The sequence below is a fragment of the Scyliorhinus torazame genome, chromosome 14 (genome assembly GCF_047496885.1).
Source record: "Scyliorhinus torazame isolate Kashiwa2021f chromosome 14, sScyTor2.1, whole genome shotgun sequence".
Classification (NCBI taxonomy): Eukaryota; Metazoa; Chordata; class Chondrichthyes; order Carcharhiniformes; family Scyliorhinidae; genus Scyliorhinus; species Scyliorhinus torazame.
The window spans coordinates 91,861,386-91,879,648 of record NC_092720.1 but is presented as its reverse complement, the minus strand read 5'-3'; the positions used below and the strand labels follow the sequence as shown (position 1 = coordinate 91,879,648).

Sequence of the window (18,263 nt, the reverse complement as noted above, 5' to 3'; positions counted from 1 at the left end):
TAAGAATAGCTGTAGTAGTCCCCATTCTACAATCCCCAACTATGGATCAAAATAGTTTCAGGTTATGGTGTATTTTTTCTGCATTGATAAATCTAGGACAAATCTGCACTTTGCTCTGAACATCTATTTAAAACATCTACGAAATAGATTTGCTGCTGCACAGTGACTTGTTTTCTGGGGCAGTTTAAAATTTTTAATAAATATATCCATAGTAGAGAGATATGCTACTCAAGGATCTGTCTCCAATCATGGACTTATTTCAAACAAATGAGATCTTCAAACAGTGCTTAATTATTGAAAAATTATTGAACAAATGCATTATGTAAGTGGTGGCATTTGCTTATCGCTCTGCACTCTGATTTAATAGCTGCGTGCTCTGACTGCTGCATCATTAATCGTTGGTTAGGTAGCAGCGGCTATGTGCAGTAGCTATTGAATAACATGAAAGGGATTGTTTTCAGTGCCATTACTGACATTACCAGCAGATGCATTCATCTGGTTTACCAAGTAATCGTTTATTTTTCTGTCTTTGCTTTTATAAGAAGAATAAAGCATTAGCTTGAATATCTTCCAGGTTTTGGTTTAAAACGATGACATGACTTATTTCTTAAGGCTCTAATTTAAACAAAAATGACTGAAGTTGTTGCTCACGAACACCACATAAACAACCCTAATTTCAGGAATTCATAAATGCTACAGATGTACGGGCTTGGCTGAACACAGTTAGAATAATTGGGGCATAAGTAACCCTTGAATTTCAGCCCTTGCTTATATAGCTTTATCTGCAAATCTGTTTTAGTTCACATTTTATATTGACTAAAACAACGCAGTGTTTCTAGATCTGCTCACAGTGTTTCTAGATGATTTGACGGAAAATGTAACTGGCATGATTAGTAAGTTTGCAAACGACACAAAGGTTGGTGGTAATGTGGATAACAATGAGGACTGTCAGAGGATACAGCAGGATTTAGATCGTTTGGAGACTTGGGCGGCGAGATGGCAGATGGAGTTTAATCCGGACAAACGTGAGGTAATGCATTTTGGGAGGTCTAATACAGGTAGGGAATATACAGTGAATGGTAGAACCCTCAAGAGTATTGACAGTCAGAGAGATCTTGGTGTACAAGTCCACAGGTCACTGAAAGGGGAAACACAGGTGGAGATCGCATGCTTGCCTTCATTGGCCGGGGCATTGAGTATAAAAATTGTCAAGTCATGTTGCAGCTGTATAGAACCTTAATACGGCCACACTTGGAGTATAGTGTTCAATTCTGGTCGCCACACTACCAGAAGGATGTGGAGGCTTTAGAGAGGGTGCAGAAGTGATTTACCAGGCTGTTGCTTGGTATGGAGGGAATTAGCTATGAGGAGCGGTTGAATAAACTCGCTTTGTTCTCACTGGAACGAAGGCGGTTGATAGAGGTCTACAAAATTATGAGGGGCATAGACAGAGTGGATAGTCAGAGACTTTTTCCCAGGGTAGAGGGGTCAATTACTAGGGGGCATAGGTTTAAGGTGCGAGGGGCAAGGTTCAGCAGAGATGTACAAGGCAAGTTTTTTTACACAGAGATTAGTGGGTGCCTGGAACTCGCTGCCGGAGGAGGTGGTGGAAGCAGGGACGATAGTGACATTTAAGGGGCATTCTGACAAATACATGAATAGGATGGGAATAGAGGGATATGGACCCCGGAACTGTAGAAGATTTAAGTTTAGACGGGCAGCATGGTCGGCGCAGGCTTGGAGGGCCGAAGGGCCTGTTCCTGCGCTGTACTTTTCTTTGTTCTTTGTTCTTTGAGTTTGTCTTGAGTCCTCTGATTCTCCCACTGCTTCCCCTCCCCCATCGGGGCCTGGCTCCCCCAGCACTAGGCACTCCTCCATTATCCCTACGCCTTGACCTCACCCACCTAATCCCTATGCCTGAGCTCCCCCCCCCCACCCCCCCACAAACCAATCCCCAAATCTTCCCCACTGCTAGGTTCTGATCCGTCTGTGCCCCTCTCATAGCCACCACGACAGGGTCAGAATCCCTCTTTCCACTGCAGACCTATCTACTGCTGCTGCAGGCTTCAGAGACATACTCCCGGAGCTGTTAACCCCACAGCATGCGGGAAGATCCCGAATTGAAGATTTCCCTTCTTTTCTGACCAGCCTGCCTCCCTACATGTCATACCTGCAAGTTATGTCCATACAGAACCAAGCCTGCAAGCCATGTGGTAAAGACTGGGAATTCACTGCCAATTCATGTGCTGGTCTGGGACGGTGATATATGGAGTAATTCAAAGGCTTGTAATGCTCTATATTTTTATTCATTTGATTTGTAGCTTGTAGTATGTTGCTAAAACATTCTACTTTAGATAGAAGAGCTCTTAAAGCCATCACCTCCCATTTACCCCTGTGATCCTTACATTCTGTAATGTTGACAAGACCAAGTTTCTATTGGGATCCATTTTGGTGATGAGCATTGTCTTTGTGAAGGCTAAATGAAATGCACAGTGGTTAGCACCGCTGCCTCACAGCGCCAGGGTCCCGGATTCCATTCTGGCCTTGGGTGAGGTCTGTGTGGAGTTTGCACCTTCTCCCCTTGTCTTTGTGGGTTTCCACAGGGTGCTCCGGTTTCCTCCCACAGTCCAATGATGGCCAGGTTAAGTGAATTGGCCAGGCTAAACTGCCTTTGTGTCCAAAAGTTGGGTGGGGTTACAGGGATAGGGCTGGGGAGTGGGCTGAGGTCGAGTACTCTTTCAGATGGCCAGTAGGGATCCTCTGATTATTTCTTGAATGTTAATATTTGCTTCTCAGCAGTACTCTCCTCCTAGGATATTCCAAAGCATTGAACCGTATAGCTGAGATGGAGGCCACTTGACCCATTTTGTCTGTACCAGCACTATGCTGAAGCATCACAAAATTAATTTCGGTGCTGCCGTCTTTCTATTTAACGTGTCTCATTTCTGTCTGTTTCAAGTAACTGTCCAAATTTCCTTTAAAGAATGGAATGACCTCTGTCTCAGTTATTCCTTTTGGTAGCATATTCCATGCTGAAACTACGCTGAAGACATTCTCTTGCCTTTTCCTCACTCCTGTTATTAACTCCTCTGTTACTAATCATCCTCTGCTATTTATATTCAGGGGCTGGTTTAGCACAGGGCTAAATCGCTGGCTTTGAAAGCAGACCAGCAACACGGTTCAATTCCCGTACCAGCCTCCCCGAACAGGCGCCGGAATGTGGCCACTAGGGGATTTTCACAGTAACTTCATTTAAAGCCTACTTGTGACAATGAGCGATTTTCATTTCATTTTCATTTCCTGAACCAGAGCGAATGGTCATTCCCTATCCACTCGATAAAAATAGTGGGCGCGGACACGATGTGCCGAAGGGCCTCCTTCCATGCTGTAAAACTCTGTCTCTATGACTTCATAATTGTAAAGTAGATGAGGTGCCAACCGTACATCCTGCCAACACCAAGAGCCCTCCCTCTTCCCAAATCTGAAACTCACAGCCAAAATTTATTTGATAATACGTCTGTGAAGTGCATTGAAATGTTTTACAATATTAAAGGTACTATGTCAATCCAAATTATTATTGTTGTTATCCATTCCGCTCCAGTGAAAATGGTCTTCCGAACTTTAGTTCACTAATCCTGACCTCATCCTGGTGAATCTGTGCCGTATGCTCGCTTTGGTTTTAATATCCTTTCTATAATCAGGCACCCAAAACTGCAAATAGTACTTTAACTGTGGCCTAACCACAGTTTTGTATAAGAGTATCATTACTTCTTTAACTGTTGGACTCTGGTTCTACTTGCAGTATAAAACCCAACATTCTGCTCGTCTTTTTTTTTTATGTAACTGCAGTCACATTTTCAGTAATTATGCATTTCAATCCCAGTCACCCATCACCTTCAGTGTCTTTCTATTAAACTTTCATCAGCACTTTTTCTTTACCATCCAAAATCTATTACCTCTCGCTTACTCTTATGAAATTGTAACTGCCACTTATCTGCCTATCTTGTATTCCTGAATGTTTTTATGTCTGCTCACACTGTTTATTTACCAAAATTCCCACTTTTGTGCAGTCACCAAACTTGGTGATTCTGTCGCTGATGAGCCAACACCCAATCATTTTCATTTATATGTGGATTCCCTCCTGACATGCTCCATTTTGAACCTTTCTTTAGTCTGAGTTGCACTAATTTACACTAGCTCTTCATTTTGTCTCAAAACCCTGGGCTAGAGCTTGGTCAGTTCCAGCCTACTTGACCTGTAGTTGCAACACAGGTGAAATTAGACTTTATTTAAAATACCCGAGGTCCTTGGTTGAGCCCAATAAACTACAGTCACCAGGTTTGTAACTTTAACTCAAGTAACCTTTTATTATGCACAGTATTATAATTAAACTGACAGAAAATATAATGACTATTTAATACCCCTTTCCCAACCCCCCTTCCTAACTACCCCCATACAGACACACAACAGAGGGGAAAGGGTGGTTGAAAGGTAAAGAAAATATTAAAAGGATAAAGGATCTTTGATGCACTGGGATGACTTCCAGTTACTGTCCTTGGGTTCAGGCTTTAATTTTGGTATTTCTTCCTTCTAGGTTTGAGATGGTTTTCTCTGGAAAAGTTGTCAACTTTCTCCGTAGATTCAGGGTCATTTCAAGTTGACAATAAATATGTACCAGGCATTCACTGGTTTTAGAACAACAAAGCCATGCTTTCACTCCAATAAGCAAGAGAGAGAACACATTCCTTCTCCTTCTAAGGTCTAAAAATTTCTGCCAAGTTCTCTCAGAAAGCATCATGCAGAAACCAATCTCTTACAGTTGTCAGTCAGAACACTGTCCCTGGTCAACCCATCGGTTGTCAGTTATCCAATCGAACCGAGTCCCATCAAAGCTGGTCCTGAAGATTTACTCCAAAGAGGCTGGTTTCTCCTCTCCAAAATACAAAACCTGAAAACATAATGTCCTGGCAAGCGCTCTTCTGCTTATAATCACGTCTTGATTATGGGTCCACAGATCAAAATAACAAAAGAAAAGAAATGGGAACAAAGGAAATACACAGGAAGGACTCTTACAGTTTCCTGTCGATGATTTTTTTAATCCATGTTATCACATTTCCTCTGATGCCATTGTACGATAAGAAATAGAGGCAGGAATAGGCCATTCAGTCCATTGTGTCTGCACAGCCAATCATTAAGGTCATGGCTAATCTGATTGTGGCCTTAACTCCATTTGCCTGTCAGTCCCCCATAACTCTTGACTCCTTTGTTGATCAGTAGAAGTCTTGTTAAAAGCAGCCTTGAATATATTAAGTGACTCAGCCTCTACTGCTCTCTGTGACATCACAGAATCACGACAGTGCAGAAGGAGGCCACCCGGCCCATCGAGTCTGCATCGACCCTTTGAAAGAGTCTCCCACCCCATCCCCACAACCCCACCTAAACTTTGGACACTAAGGGGCAATTTAGCATGGCCAATCCACCTAGCTCCATCTTTGGACTCTGGGAAGAAACTGGAGCACTTAGAGGAAACTCAAGACATGGGGAGAACGTACAAACTCCCCAATGTCGGAAATTAACCTTGGTCCCTTATGCCGTGAGGCGGCAGTTCTAATCCTTATGCCACAGACTAACAGAATTCCAAAGACTAACAACCCCCTAGGAGGAGGAATTCCTCCTCATCGCCATCTTAAATGGGAGACACCTTTTTGAAACTGTCCTCCCTCGTTTTAGTTTCCCGCATGAGAGGTCAAATCCTTTTAGCATCTACCCTGTTAAGCCTCTTAGCATGTTTCCAAAAGATTATTCCCATTCTCCTAAATGCCAATGAATATGAAAGTCTTTCCTCATAAGGCAAAGCCTCATCCTGGGAATCTGCTTAGTGAACCTTCTCTGAACTGTTACCAATGCAAGTACATATATTTTTCAACCGTTCCACACTTGTTTATGTTACTGTATGGTTCATTGGTTAGTTGCATGATGAATACTGGATGGATGGGCATGAAGGGGTGTGAGTTGCATTGAGTTGACATGAAGAGTTGAGAGGCCATGGGGAGTGGTTAGGGAGCAGAAATTGGCATTGAATTGGAATGACGGGTATAAGGGCAATGGGAGTAGCTGTGGGGCAAGGGTAATAACTTTTAAATTTATCTTTCAAAAGGTTCCTGAATCCAGACTATAGTCATGATGCCTTTGAGGGGCCGTGAACCATGAGTAATGGAGAAACTGGTCTGGCTCCATGAAAATTGCGGGGGGCGATGCCTACCTCCACAATGAAGCCATCGAGGTTGAGAATGCCTGCACTCATATTCCATGTTGATAAACATTACTGGTGCCAGGAATGGGTGTGGGAATCTCACAGTCCCGTTTTTGTTAATCAGAAATCTATCAATCTGCTTTACAATGACTGAGCTTCCACAGCCCTCTGGGGTAGATAATTCCAAAGATTCGCAACCATCTGTGCAAAGTAATTTCTCATCTTGGTCCTAAGTAGCTTCCCCCTTACTTTGAAATTATGCCTCCTGGCTCTAGACTCCCCAACCAAGGGAAACATCTTGCCTGCAAAACCTGTCTAGTCCTTTAAGGATTCTGTAGCAAGGCCTAACTACTCCCATACTCAAATCCTCTTGTGATAAAGGCTAACATTCCATTAGCCTTCCTAAAGCTTGCTGCACCTGAATGTTAGCTTTCAGTGACTTCTAGATAAGTCTGTGTAGTGCTTTGATACCTTTGACTACATTGGTTGCTATATTAATGCAGATAGTTGTTTCTAAATACTTATTTCCTAAAAAGATAAACCAATAAAACTTTAATAACTTATCTGTTAAACACAGATAATTACTTCTTAACTTTGTCTTTGAACATTTGATGTAATTAGCTTCTCCATTACCAACTAAGCTATTAAAATTTACTTCTGATTTTAAATTGGCTTCAGGCTGGGAGATAGCTGATAGTTAATGTTCAGTACAGTGGAGTGCCATTCATCCTGGAAGTAAGTTGATCTAGATTTTTCTGGTCCTCTTCCTTCTTAATGCTGTAAGACTCCAGCTTTCCTCTTCTCCACAAAATTGCCGGCCCTTGAATGCTCTTGGACCTTGCGTTCCCACGTTGATGTGTTTCTGAACCCCAATTGCTTCAGCCTCGTGCACATGTTGTCCATCATCTGGTTCAATGGACCAACAACACCTGAACACTGTGGGCCATCGCCGGCCTCCCCCCTCTGAGTCCCTCCCTGGCTTGATGGGCGGCCAGATCTTCAGACAGAATTTACCCTGCACTTAAGCTGGAATCAGATGTAACGGTATTACAATTAAATAAGGGTAACTACAAAGACATGAGGGAGGAGCGGGACAGAGTTGATTGGAAAAGGAGCCCAGTGGGGAAGATAGTGGAACAGGGTCTTTTGGGGGTTATTTGGGAGGCACAACAGAAGTTCGTCCCAAGGAGGAGGAAACATGCTAAGGGGAGGACAAGGCATCCATGGCTGACAACGGAGGCCCAGCCTCAACAAGGAGATGGTGCAGCACCTGTGCCACGTCCTTTTGGACTTGGTACCACGTAGAGGAGGAGGATACCCTCTCCTGGTGGCCAATAAGGTTACATCAGCCCTGAACATTTACGCCTCATTCCAAGGCTCGAGCAGAGACTTGTGTGGCATATCCCAACCAATGAGGGAGCTAGGGCTTTTCTCACCAGCGAAGAAGGAAGGGAGGTGACCTGATAGAGGTGTACAAGGTGATGAGAGGTATGGATAGAGTGGATAGCCAGAGACTTTTCCCCAGGGCAGAAATGGCTGTCACGAGGGGACATAATTTTCAGGTGATTGGAGGAAGGTATAGGGGAGATGTCAGAGGTTGGTTCCTTTCACAGAGAGGAGTGGGTGTGTGGAATGCACTGCCAGAGGAGGTGGTGGAGTCTAGAGTCGTTAGGGACATTTAAGCAACTCTTGGACTGGCACATGGACAGCAGTAAATTGAAGGGTGCACGTTAGGTTGATCTTAGATTAGGGTAAGTGGTCGGCACAACATGGTGGGCCGAAGGGCCTGTTCTGTGCTGTATTGTTCTATGTTCTATGCTTCTGAATGCTTGACTAAAGTATAAGATCCCAGGACCACATCTCCCAATGTTCTCATGCACCAATTCTTGACAACAGTAGGACACTAGAACATATGCTACCTTATCTTTCCAAACCAGAGACATTCTCGCAACAGCCAAACCCACTTATGCTGCAATCACTGCATACTCCACTGACAACCACAGTCTTTGCTAATATACCTCCTGCAATGTGGGCGGCATAGTAGCACAGGTGGACGGCACGGTAGCACAGTTGTTAGCACTGTTGCTTCACAGCACCAGGACCCCAGGTTCGATTCTCGCTTGGGTCACTATCTGCGTAGTCTGCACGTTCGCCCCGTGTCTGTGTGGGTTTCCTCTGGATGCTCCGGTTTCCTCCCACATATCCCAAAAGATGTGCTTGTTAGCTAAAGTGGACATTCTGAATTCTCCCTCCGTGTACCCGAACAGGCGCCGGAATGTTGTGACTAGGGGCTTTTCAGAGTAACTTTGTTGCAGTGCTAATGTAATGTAAGCCTACTTGTGACACTAATAAAGATTATTATTGACAGGCCCAGAAGAAGCACCTGGTAATTCCAACTCCACATTCCAACCCTTTTCTTCCCGTAATACCAAACCGCCATTTTGCTTCCATAGCATTGCCCAGTACCACCAAGGCTTGGTGTTCTCAATACTGCTTTACAATCCATCCTGAACCCTGCATTCCTAGCTTCAGGCTGTTACATGTTGCCTACTATCTTGTATATCCTTCAATTTTTAAATGTTAACATATTGGTTGAGAGGGCGGCACGTGGCGCAGTGATTAGCACTGGGACTACAGCGATGAAGAACCGGGTTCGAATCCCGGCCCTGGGTCACTATCCGTGTGGAATTTGCACATTCTCCCCGTGTCTGTGTGGGTTTCACCCCCACAACCCAAACATGTGCAGATTAGGTGGATTGGCCACACTAAATTGCCCCTTAATTGGAAAAAAAATAATTGGGTACTCTAAATTTTTTTAAAACATATTAGTTGAGGAACATAAAATGATGACCAAGGCTTTTGTAGTTTGCATGCACAAGTGGACAGAGTGTAGCACTCGATTTCCAAAGCAGTTGTAACAATCCCACAATACCATACAAATTAATTAGGGCCGCTGATGGAATATTGTGTGTTGCTTGGATACAAGTGTGCCCTTGACTCAACAGGAGGAACACCATGGGAGGCCCTGTCTTCTTTTAAAAATATACTTTTAAGGCGGTAACGCAAGTGCAACCTGTTTCACATTGTCTTTGAATGCAAGTCTCCAATTGGAAAAGATTTCCTGATGTCAACAGCGAGGATTACCTGTTTTGTTGTTGCATCTTTTGAGACAATAAATATTCTAAAATAACGTATGAAATGTCTTTTTTAATATCCTTTGAGACATTAAATATTGGAGTTTGTTACCTTCTCTCAAATGCTCATCAATAATCCATTGTAGATAAAACATTCTGCAATATCCTATATGTAATATACACCCAGCTCTATTTTCTGGTATGAACCACAGATTAATTACTCAGCCTGCAACAATGAGGCTGCTGTTATGAATCCTTCAGGCGAGCATTGTCATATGTTAACCATAGAGGGGATCCTGGCCATGATGAAATGCACCTTCAGCTGGAAGAACAAACTCAACCTACACACATATTTTGTATATTAATTATTCACCACCTGAAGAATAGCCTGCAGTAGCTCAGGTCAGCTGATCAGTTGTAAGGAAGGATTGCGACCAGCCAAAAGGAGCTTCACCTCTGCAGAGGGACTGATTCTGAACTGAACCGAAGCCCGTTTGAACATCTTTATCTTTAACTAACTATCGGCCAGCATTGTCCACAATGTATTTATAGATGCCATTCAGTCCATTGTATTGGCTGGTAAAGAGCCATCCACTCCTACTTTCCAACTATTCGTCTGGCCCTTTAGTCTTTTCAAGAGCAGATCCAAGTATTTGCATTTAACAGTGAGGAATTAAGTATTTTGTTTTAAATTTTCATTCACTATGCTGTTAAACATTCAATAATGAATTTGTTGCTGGTGCTCTGATCCAGTCCCACATTTACCTCACCATTGTTCTCATTTGATTATTCTTTCAGTTACACTCAGTGAGCCAGTCCCAACAGAGTGGAACATCTGACAATGTGAAACTTGTCCTGATAAGACAGATCACATCACAGAAAGACAGCTGTAGTATTTTGTGTCGTTTGGGATAATAGAGAGCATAATTTTGAATATTTTTGGTGGCTGCAATTAGCATATTGTTAAAAGGGTTTTTGTCAACCCGGACTCCATTTACGAAAATTCTAGAATGTGAAATAGTCCTCCAGGTTTGCTCATACTCCCCTAATTTGACTTGGCTCATTCAGTTAGAGATGATTTCACCTATAGGTTAAGTCAAGTTTCATTAGACAGAGTCAATCCTGTTCTCCTTTGGGAGAAGGAGACCTGTCATCAACCAGTCTTTCTGAAATGGCTTCTGACAGAATGGTGACTCCTATGCTGCATGATTTCATTACATGACATATTCTCTTTCCTATACGATGAATTTTTGTACTTGTATATGCTGACATGTAAGAATTTAAGATGGCTGAGACTATCTTAGGCCAATGACAAACAAGTACCATGCATTAGGAATGCTGACATGAGTGCTTAGGTTTCTGTAGTGTCTTTAGGATGTACAAATCCCAAGTAAATAATCCAGCATTTTAGTGCAGTCAATTGTCTTGCATATTTCAAACTCTGTAACAAGAGTATTGGATCAAATCAAATGGCTGGTTTCTGCTAAATACCTGAGCAGATAGATGTTTGAGCTCTGCAATTTTAAAATTGATTGACCTCCATATCGGTATTGGGTAGAGGGAACCCCTCCCATGTGCTGCGACCTTTCCCATTTCAGGCCTGTCATGTTTTTTTTCTGCTCGATGGAAATAAAAAATTATTTAAAATACTGGGGCAAAACTTCTTTTATATAGTTATATTATTAGCATTTTTCTATAAATTATACTGTACAATCAATGCGATGCACTCTTATATAGTGACCAGACAATAGCACATGTAAATGCCTTATGCTGTATCAGCTCAGGATAACTCACCCATCAACAGTTCTCCGAATTGTTTGGGATGGTGAATGGGTTAAAATGGTATTGATCTTTCCAAATCATGCGCAGTATTCATTCCCATTCTTTTTGTCATTAATCAGCTAAAATACACCAGTAACTGCCCTGTCACTTAAACTATCAGTATCTCTTTGCAGACTCTTTGTGTCCTCCTCACAACTTGCTTTCCTACCTGTCTATGCATTATGGACGCCCGGTGGTACAGTGGTTCGCACTGCTAACAGGACCAGGGATCTGGGTTCGATTCTTGAGTGACTGTGGGGTTTCACATTCTCCCGTGTTGGCGTGGGTTTCCTCTGGGTGCTCCGGTTTCCTCCCACAGTCCAAAGATATGCAGATTAAGTCAATTGGGCATGCTAAATTTAGGTGGGGTTAAGGGGATGGGATGGGTGATTGGGCCTAGGGTAGGGTGCTCTATTGGAGCAAGGGCCAGTGCAGGCCAGATGGACCGAATGGCCTCTTCCTGCACAGTAGAGATTTTATAATTTTCAGAAACTCTGGTGTTAATACAAACTGTACCCTCATCCAAGTCATTAATATAGGCCGGAATTCTCCGGTTGTTGGGATTCCCTTTTCCTGCTGGCAGCCCACTCCCGACCATGGGTTTCCTGGCGGCATGGGGTGGCTTCAGTGAGATATCCCATTGACAAGCGGTGGGAAGGTAGGATTCCGCCGGCACTCCCCGTGAAATCCGCGGCTAGGGTACCGGAGAATCCAGCCCATAGATTGTAAATGATTGAGGCCTCAGCACTGATCCCTGTGGCACCTTCCAGTCCAAAACTGTTGGAAGTCGAAAAGCAGGCCGTGCACTGGAAAGTGATTTTGCACCGTAGGAGGGAAGTTCCTTGGTCAAACAGCATTTTCACATTTTGTGCAGAGTAGCACAGCGGGCAATTAAAAACAATGTGGAAGCCTCTGGTTTCATGGACTGCTTCCTCCTCGGGATCGAGCCTTGGGGGTGAGGGGGGAAATCAAAGGGGTGGGTCACACAACACTCTGCTTGCGCCAACAACTTCACTTTTTAACAGATCGGGTGGCATTTTAAAGGAAATAAAAATAGAACCACCTCCCCTCCCACCCGACCCCCCCCCCCCCTCCCCCCACAACCCATTCAACCAATGCACCCCCCACTCCAACGGAACAACTTGGCGTCAATCTCTGACAATGGTTTTCGTGTGAACATTCGAGTCATTTAACCCAGCTAGAGCCTTCGACTCCTTTCCCTTAAATATTTATGTTTTGTATTACTGCAGCCAGCCTATCTGGTATCTGAACTGAAAGCTCCTCCTTGGAGTAATACTATATGAGACCATGGATGATTAACCCTCCCATGCTGTTTCTAGGTTGAAAATTCGTGAAGATCCATCTGTGTGACATGAATGACCCTATGTCTTCCCTCATACAAAAACAGATTGATTGTAACTGCAAGCGGAGTATATGGGCAGTGGGAGTAGCGGGGAAGAAGGCAAGCAAACTGATGGCTTGTTTAAGGCACATAGCCACCGGAAGAGGCCAAAGAGCCTGGAGTTGTTTACTGTGTAGGGAAGAAGGCGTAATGGAGGTAAATATTGAAGACACTGGTGAGAATAGATAAATTAAATCATCAGAATATGTTTTGGGTTGCCACAAACTCTAGAACCAAAGGCCACAGAAGGGAGCAGTATATGTGAAGCTGGTCGATTGACAAGTATTAGTATTTTTGAGATGGACTGCAGTATTTTCCAGCTGTGTATCTCCCTACCTTTCCATGTAAATCACATCCCTATTTGAGCAGGCTAAAATATTAATATTCCTCGCAAATAAATTCTGCACTATAATTGGGATGTGTTGTGATTTTCAGTCTTCCTTTCTGCATTAGATTGTAAGTGCTTCTACAGTCATAAATTGGCACCTTGATGTAAAATAAAACCTTTCCCATCCTCTCGGCACATCCCTCAAGATTGCTGAAATGAAAGAAGCTTTCAGCTTGTGAAAAGTGGCAATGTCTAACCCTCTTCAGATAGTTTGAGGTTTTGTGGGGGCCAAGTATTATGCTTCACAGAACTTTTTTTATAGAGGTGTTGTTCACATTTTGAATGAATAGGTTTGTAAATCATGAAATGCATGATAACATCGACTGCCTTGCCCTTAACAGTCATTGTGATTGTTAGGTTCTAAAGCTTGTTGACGTAAAATAAAAGTCTCCCAAGTGGTAAAGAAGGTTGCTATGCTGCGTTTATTGCATGGACTGAAAATGAAAGTTGCACTTTCAGGCTAGGTCGCTCAGTAATTTAATCCTACCTCAAAACTGCTCAATAATACTTCCTTAAAGAGCTGCTGTTTGAGATAGCTACCGTTGTACAGTCAGAGAAAGATATATAAATGGTAGGAATGCTTTGAAATCTTGTGCACTAGTTAATGTTCCATTACATCAACCTCTTCTTAAAGTCTACTTTTCAAAGACAGCACAGCAATTATAATGGAAGCAACAATTTCACAGATTGACACAAGGTACCTATGTGGCACAATATCCATCTACAATGGTGGTTCCCCATGGTCTGCACCATGTGACCATAAGACATAGGAGCAGAATTAGGCCACTCGGCCCATCGCGTCTGCTCCGCCATTCAATCATGGCTGATATTTTTCTTCTCCCCATAACCCCTGATCCCCTTATTAATCAAGAACCTATCTATCTCTGTCTTGAAGACACTCAGTGGTTTGGCCTCCACAGCTGTCTGCGGCAAAGAGTTCCACAGATTCACCACCCTCTGGCTGAAGAAATTCCTCCTCATCTTTGTTTTAAAGGATCATCCCTTTAGTCTGAGATTGTGTCCTCTGCTTCTAGTTTTCCTACAAGTGGAAACATCGTCTCCACATCCACTCTATCCAGGCCTCGCAGTATCCTGTGAGTTTCAATAAGATCCCCCCTCATCCTTCTAAACTCGAAAGAGTACAGACCCAGAGTCCTCAACCATTCCTCATACAACCATTGAGATTTTAAACATTGATGATAAACAACACTGCTTTAGCCTAACCTTTTTCCTTTAATAGATGTACAGGTTGCAAGTTAGCTGTATTTTTGTGTTATTTGGGAATGCAAACTCTGCCTTAATTCTTTTGATGTGTGTCAGCCCTTGAAGTTCCATGATGCATATACTGTGGATGACTCAGCCTTTTTAATCTAATTGTTTTAGATAGCTTCCTTCTATTGAAATCATTTTAAGCATCTTTTTTATTGATTGTGTAAGTGCTTATGAACCATCTGCAGTGCAGAAATATGGCAGCTACAAAGTGGTGTGAACAGATAAGCTACTGCAGAAATGCTTCCATTGTAAATCTTGTGTCTACCTCCTGATTTAACCAAGCGCAGGAATCTGATTCACCTGTCGGCTGATTTCAATTGATTCTAAATGGACCTGATTATGAAATTTGCAAATCTTGGCACATCAATTATTCTGAGATTATCTCTGTGAAATTAAATATAATGAAACACAAAATATTCTTCTGCATTTGGAACATTGTCATAAAATATCACTGATTTAAAAAAAAAAAATGATTGCCAGTTTATGAATGCTGTAAAAATGCATTTATTGTGGACATGATACATCGATCAAATACGAAACTATACAAATTGAAATTGTACCAAATGCTACTTCGTACATTATATACTTGGCAATTTACATGCCGCAATGAACAGAAAATGTAAGAAATGCAACAAAAATCCTGTTAAATATCATTATTTGAAACAAATAATTTAGTTTCAAAGTTTGCTTCACATGATCTGAAATGAAATTTTCAGCCTCAAGAACAAACTCGTGCATTAGTGAAGCTCAGTACACACTCAGGAGTCAGCCATCCCCACTGTCCCTCCCAGCCCCCAACCCAAGTAGTGTATTTTGTTTGAGGGGAAATCATTGCAATCAATTGAGTTGAAAAATGCCATAAGTGAATAACTTCATTGCTCGTCTGATGCTGTTTAGTGCTATATGTGTGGATGTGGCTGTACCCTCTCATTGGACTGTCCAAAGAATAGCTGCTGTATTTAACAATCCTCTGACCAACAACAAGCAAGGAAAAACCGAAAGAAATGCAATGCGGCCTTCCGTCTGCCTTCCTGGGAGAGAGCTCAGCAGCACCGTTGCTGCATCCTTCGAGCAGCTGTCAGAATATTTTATTTCTGTTTTTAAACTATTGATATTTAATGAGCTGCTTCTCTATAATGGTATAGCCATTTGAATAACACCCTAACCATGGCCTGCTGTGCTGTTCAGTAAATTCCTTTGCTCTCAGCTCTAGAGTAATGTGTGCTTATAATCCGTCAAATAGCCCATCCATATGCTTGGACATTCTTGGCTGGTTTAGTCATGATCCGTTACTGTTGGTTTCCAGCTATCCAGGAGAAGACTGCTTAGACATGGTGATTGCTAGACTGTTTTGAATCTATTTTTATCACATAGTAACTATGACGGTTGGAGGGGGGGAATCTGCCTTTTACATTTAGCACCAATTTAGTCGCCGTGCAATGAATTCTGGGTGCAATCAACTGGCAGCAGCCCAAAAGGAAGCCTTTTCCTTTATTAGGTAAAAGCATATACTGTGGAGGTTTCTTAGAAAGGAAATTCTAACAGGATTTGTTGTGAAGGAACTCTTGGATGACAACAGGGAGGCCTAGGCTTTTAACAGGCCAGAGTACTGCTAAGGTATCAATATTTCGGTCCAACTGCCTTTGCAACATGGTGTGAAGGAAGAGTGAACGAGCCCAGGGGTTTGTCCGACCGGAACCGTAAGCAGAAATTCCTGAAGACTATAGGATTTCATTCTGAAAGCAGAGTATTTCATTTTCGTAAGAGAGCAACAAGCAGAGAAACAGCCAAAAGTGGAGATAAACGTCAAATAGTTTTAGTCCTGACTGGGGTGAGGTAATTCTACTTAACGCATGTAAACTCAAGTCCACATGAGAGCTTTGTGGAATTTAAAACTGCCGCAGCATGTCTGTGAACAGTGCTATCTTCAGGAATGTGACAGCTGCAGATCTGGTGGCCAGTTATAAAAAGGTAAGTTCAAAATAATTGGATAATTTCGCATTTGGCTCTTTCTTTCATCTTCAGCAGTTGAGTTAAAATATGGACCTTTGATCTAGTGGTATGGTACTACTGTGTATTTCCTCTGGGTTTTTTTTGCAGTTAAAAATTAAATAGCCTTTCAACTTGTGACTGGTCAACTTCTGCATCATTGCTGCTGTTAGTTTTATTGTCTTGCACATGATTGAACAACAGGATAAGGTGCAGCAGGCTGTTTATCTGGTGAAAATTGTCACATGAGCTATTTTACATGGGGATGGATGAAATCTTTTAATACCACACATTTAATATTTTGGGGCGGGGAAGGATAAAAGCAATAAGTGATCTTTAGTTGCAGAATGTTGTAAGTTGAAAGAAATATAATGGCTTGTTCTGGAATGGACAAATCACCAGTTAAATAGAACGGGGTTGAAATTACTGTGCAGCCCTACATAGGACTTCAGTGCTATTTCTAGCAGGGTCTGGTGTGAAATGGGAGAACGCAAACCATTTAAAATCAATACTTTACCTTTCATTCCAGATTATGCATTATTGGAGATAGCAGACACATATTTCCAGTAATATCCTGAATCTGTGCTTTTAGGAGGAAACAAGCTCATGATATCTTCACCATTGTTGGAAAATAGTGAATAGTCTCTCTGAGTTGAAAGAAAATCGGTGCTTGCAATTTCAATAATTGTTTGTTGGCATTAGCCTGAGGGCTATCATTATAGATTTATTACTGCTTGCACAACCAATCATTAGCACATTGGGGGGGGTGGGGGGGGGGGGGGGGGGGGGGGGCTATAACTGCACAGTTTGATTGAAAGCTCCAAGATGTTATTTAGGGATTAGCTATCTTTGATGTGGGGCTGTGAATATAAATGTTTCTTTTTAAGGAGTTAATTACTTGAAGGGATTTAGCTGCGTAGAATTGATTTTTATCAATTAGCGTGTTTTCTTTAATATGGTGAGGTCTGTAATAGATACTTAGCAGTTTATTTTATTTAATCTCAATATAGCACCTGAGGTCTGCCTCTGGTGGATCCTGGGTGAGTTGGCATGGAGGGTGTAAGGGCAAAGGGTGGAGGATGGGGGAACAGCTTGGCATGAGTTGGCACTAGGTTGTCATAGGAGATATGAGGGGCCATGGGGATAAGTGGGGGAGGGGGGTTCTGAGTGGCATGGAAATTGTGAGAGAACAAGGGGTATGGGTAGAAAGTCATAGGTTGACATGAAGAATATGAAGGACTATGAGGGTGAGTATAGGGCATGGGTTTGCATGAATGATGCATGCAAAGGTGGATGGGGCATGGAGAATATGTGGGTGTTTGAAGGCTAAACTGCCTAACTGCTTTTATTACAAGTACAAAAACACCAAGGCCATTTGGGGCTATTTCTCCCGAGGCAGGAAGTGTCCCAACTCCGTGTCCCTGCCCCAGGAGTGAACATCCCGGCCATAATCCTAGGCAGCACTTCTGTGTAGTATTGAGGGAGGTCCTACCCATTTACGTCCAAGGACATGACCAATTTATTTCCTAATAAATTTAATTACTGGCTGGGCAACAAGAAAGAAGGACTTGCAGTTAAATAAGAATCTTTACAAACCATGGGGCATTCCAAAGCACTTTACAGCCAGTTAAATACTTCAAACGTGTAGTCCCTGTTGTCAAGAAATGCAGCCATCAAATTGCCATGTTGTAAAGTCCTACAGGCAGGAATGTAATACAACAGCATAATCAGATATAATGATGATGGTTGCAAGATAAATGTTTGTTAGGTCAGCGGAGAGAGCTCCCTGCTCTTCTTCAAAATAAGATCTTTTACTTCCACCTGAGAGGCGAGGTGGGACCTTGGTTCCGCATCCATTTTGAAAGAGCAAACTTCCAACAGTGCAACATTTCATCACTGCATTGTAGTCTAAGGGTGCGATTCTCTGCCCGCGTTGTGCTCTCACTTGAGCGCAACGTGGCCGGAGAAGGCTGGGAGAGGCTTCCAGCGAGCCTCCCGATAAGC

The 18,263-nt window shown here is 42.6% G+C and overlaps 1 protein-coding gene across 7 annotated transcripts in view; it reads left to right on the top strand.

Annotated features, from left to right (window-relative positions):
• The window catches only part of schip1 (schwannomin interacting protein 1), a 1,157,911-nt gene that overhangs the window by 1,044,272 nt on the left and 95,376 nt on the right, over positions 1–18,263 (top strand). Inside the window, exon 1 of one of the 7 annotated variants that reach the window (XM_072474488.1) lies at positions 15,752–16,241. The exons of the other annotated variants lie outside the window; for them this stretch is intronic. Coding sequence (XP_072330589.1) covers positions 16,176–16,241 — 66 coding nt within the window. The 5' untranslated portion in view covers positions 15,752–16,175. Of the gene's footprint in view, positions 1–15,751; positions 16,242–18,263 lie in introns of those variants that run through there. 7 annotated transcript variants of the gene reach the window in all.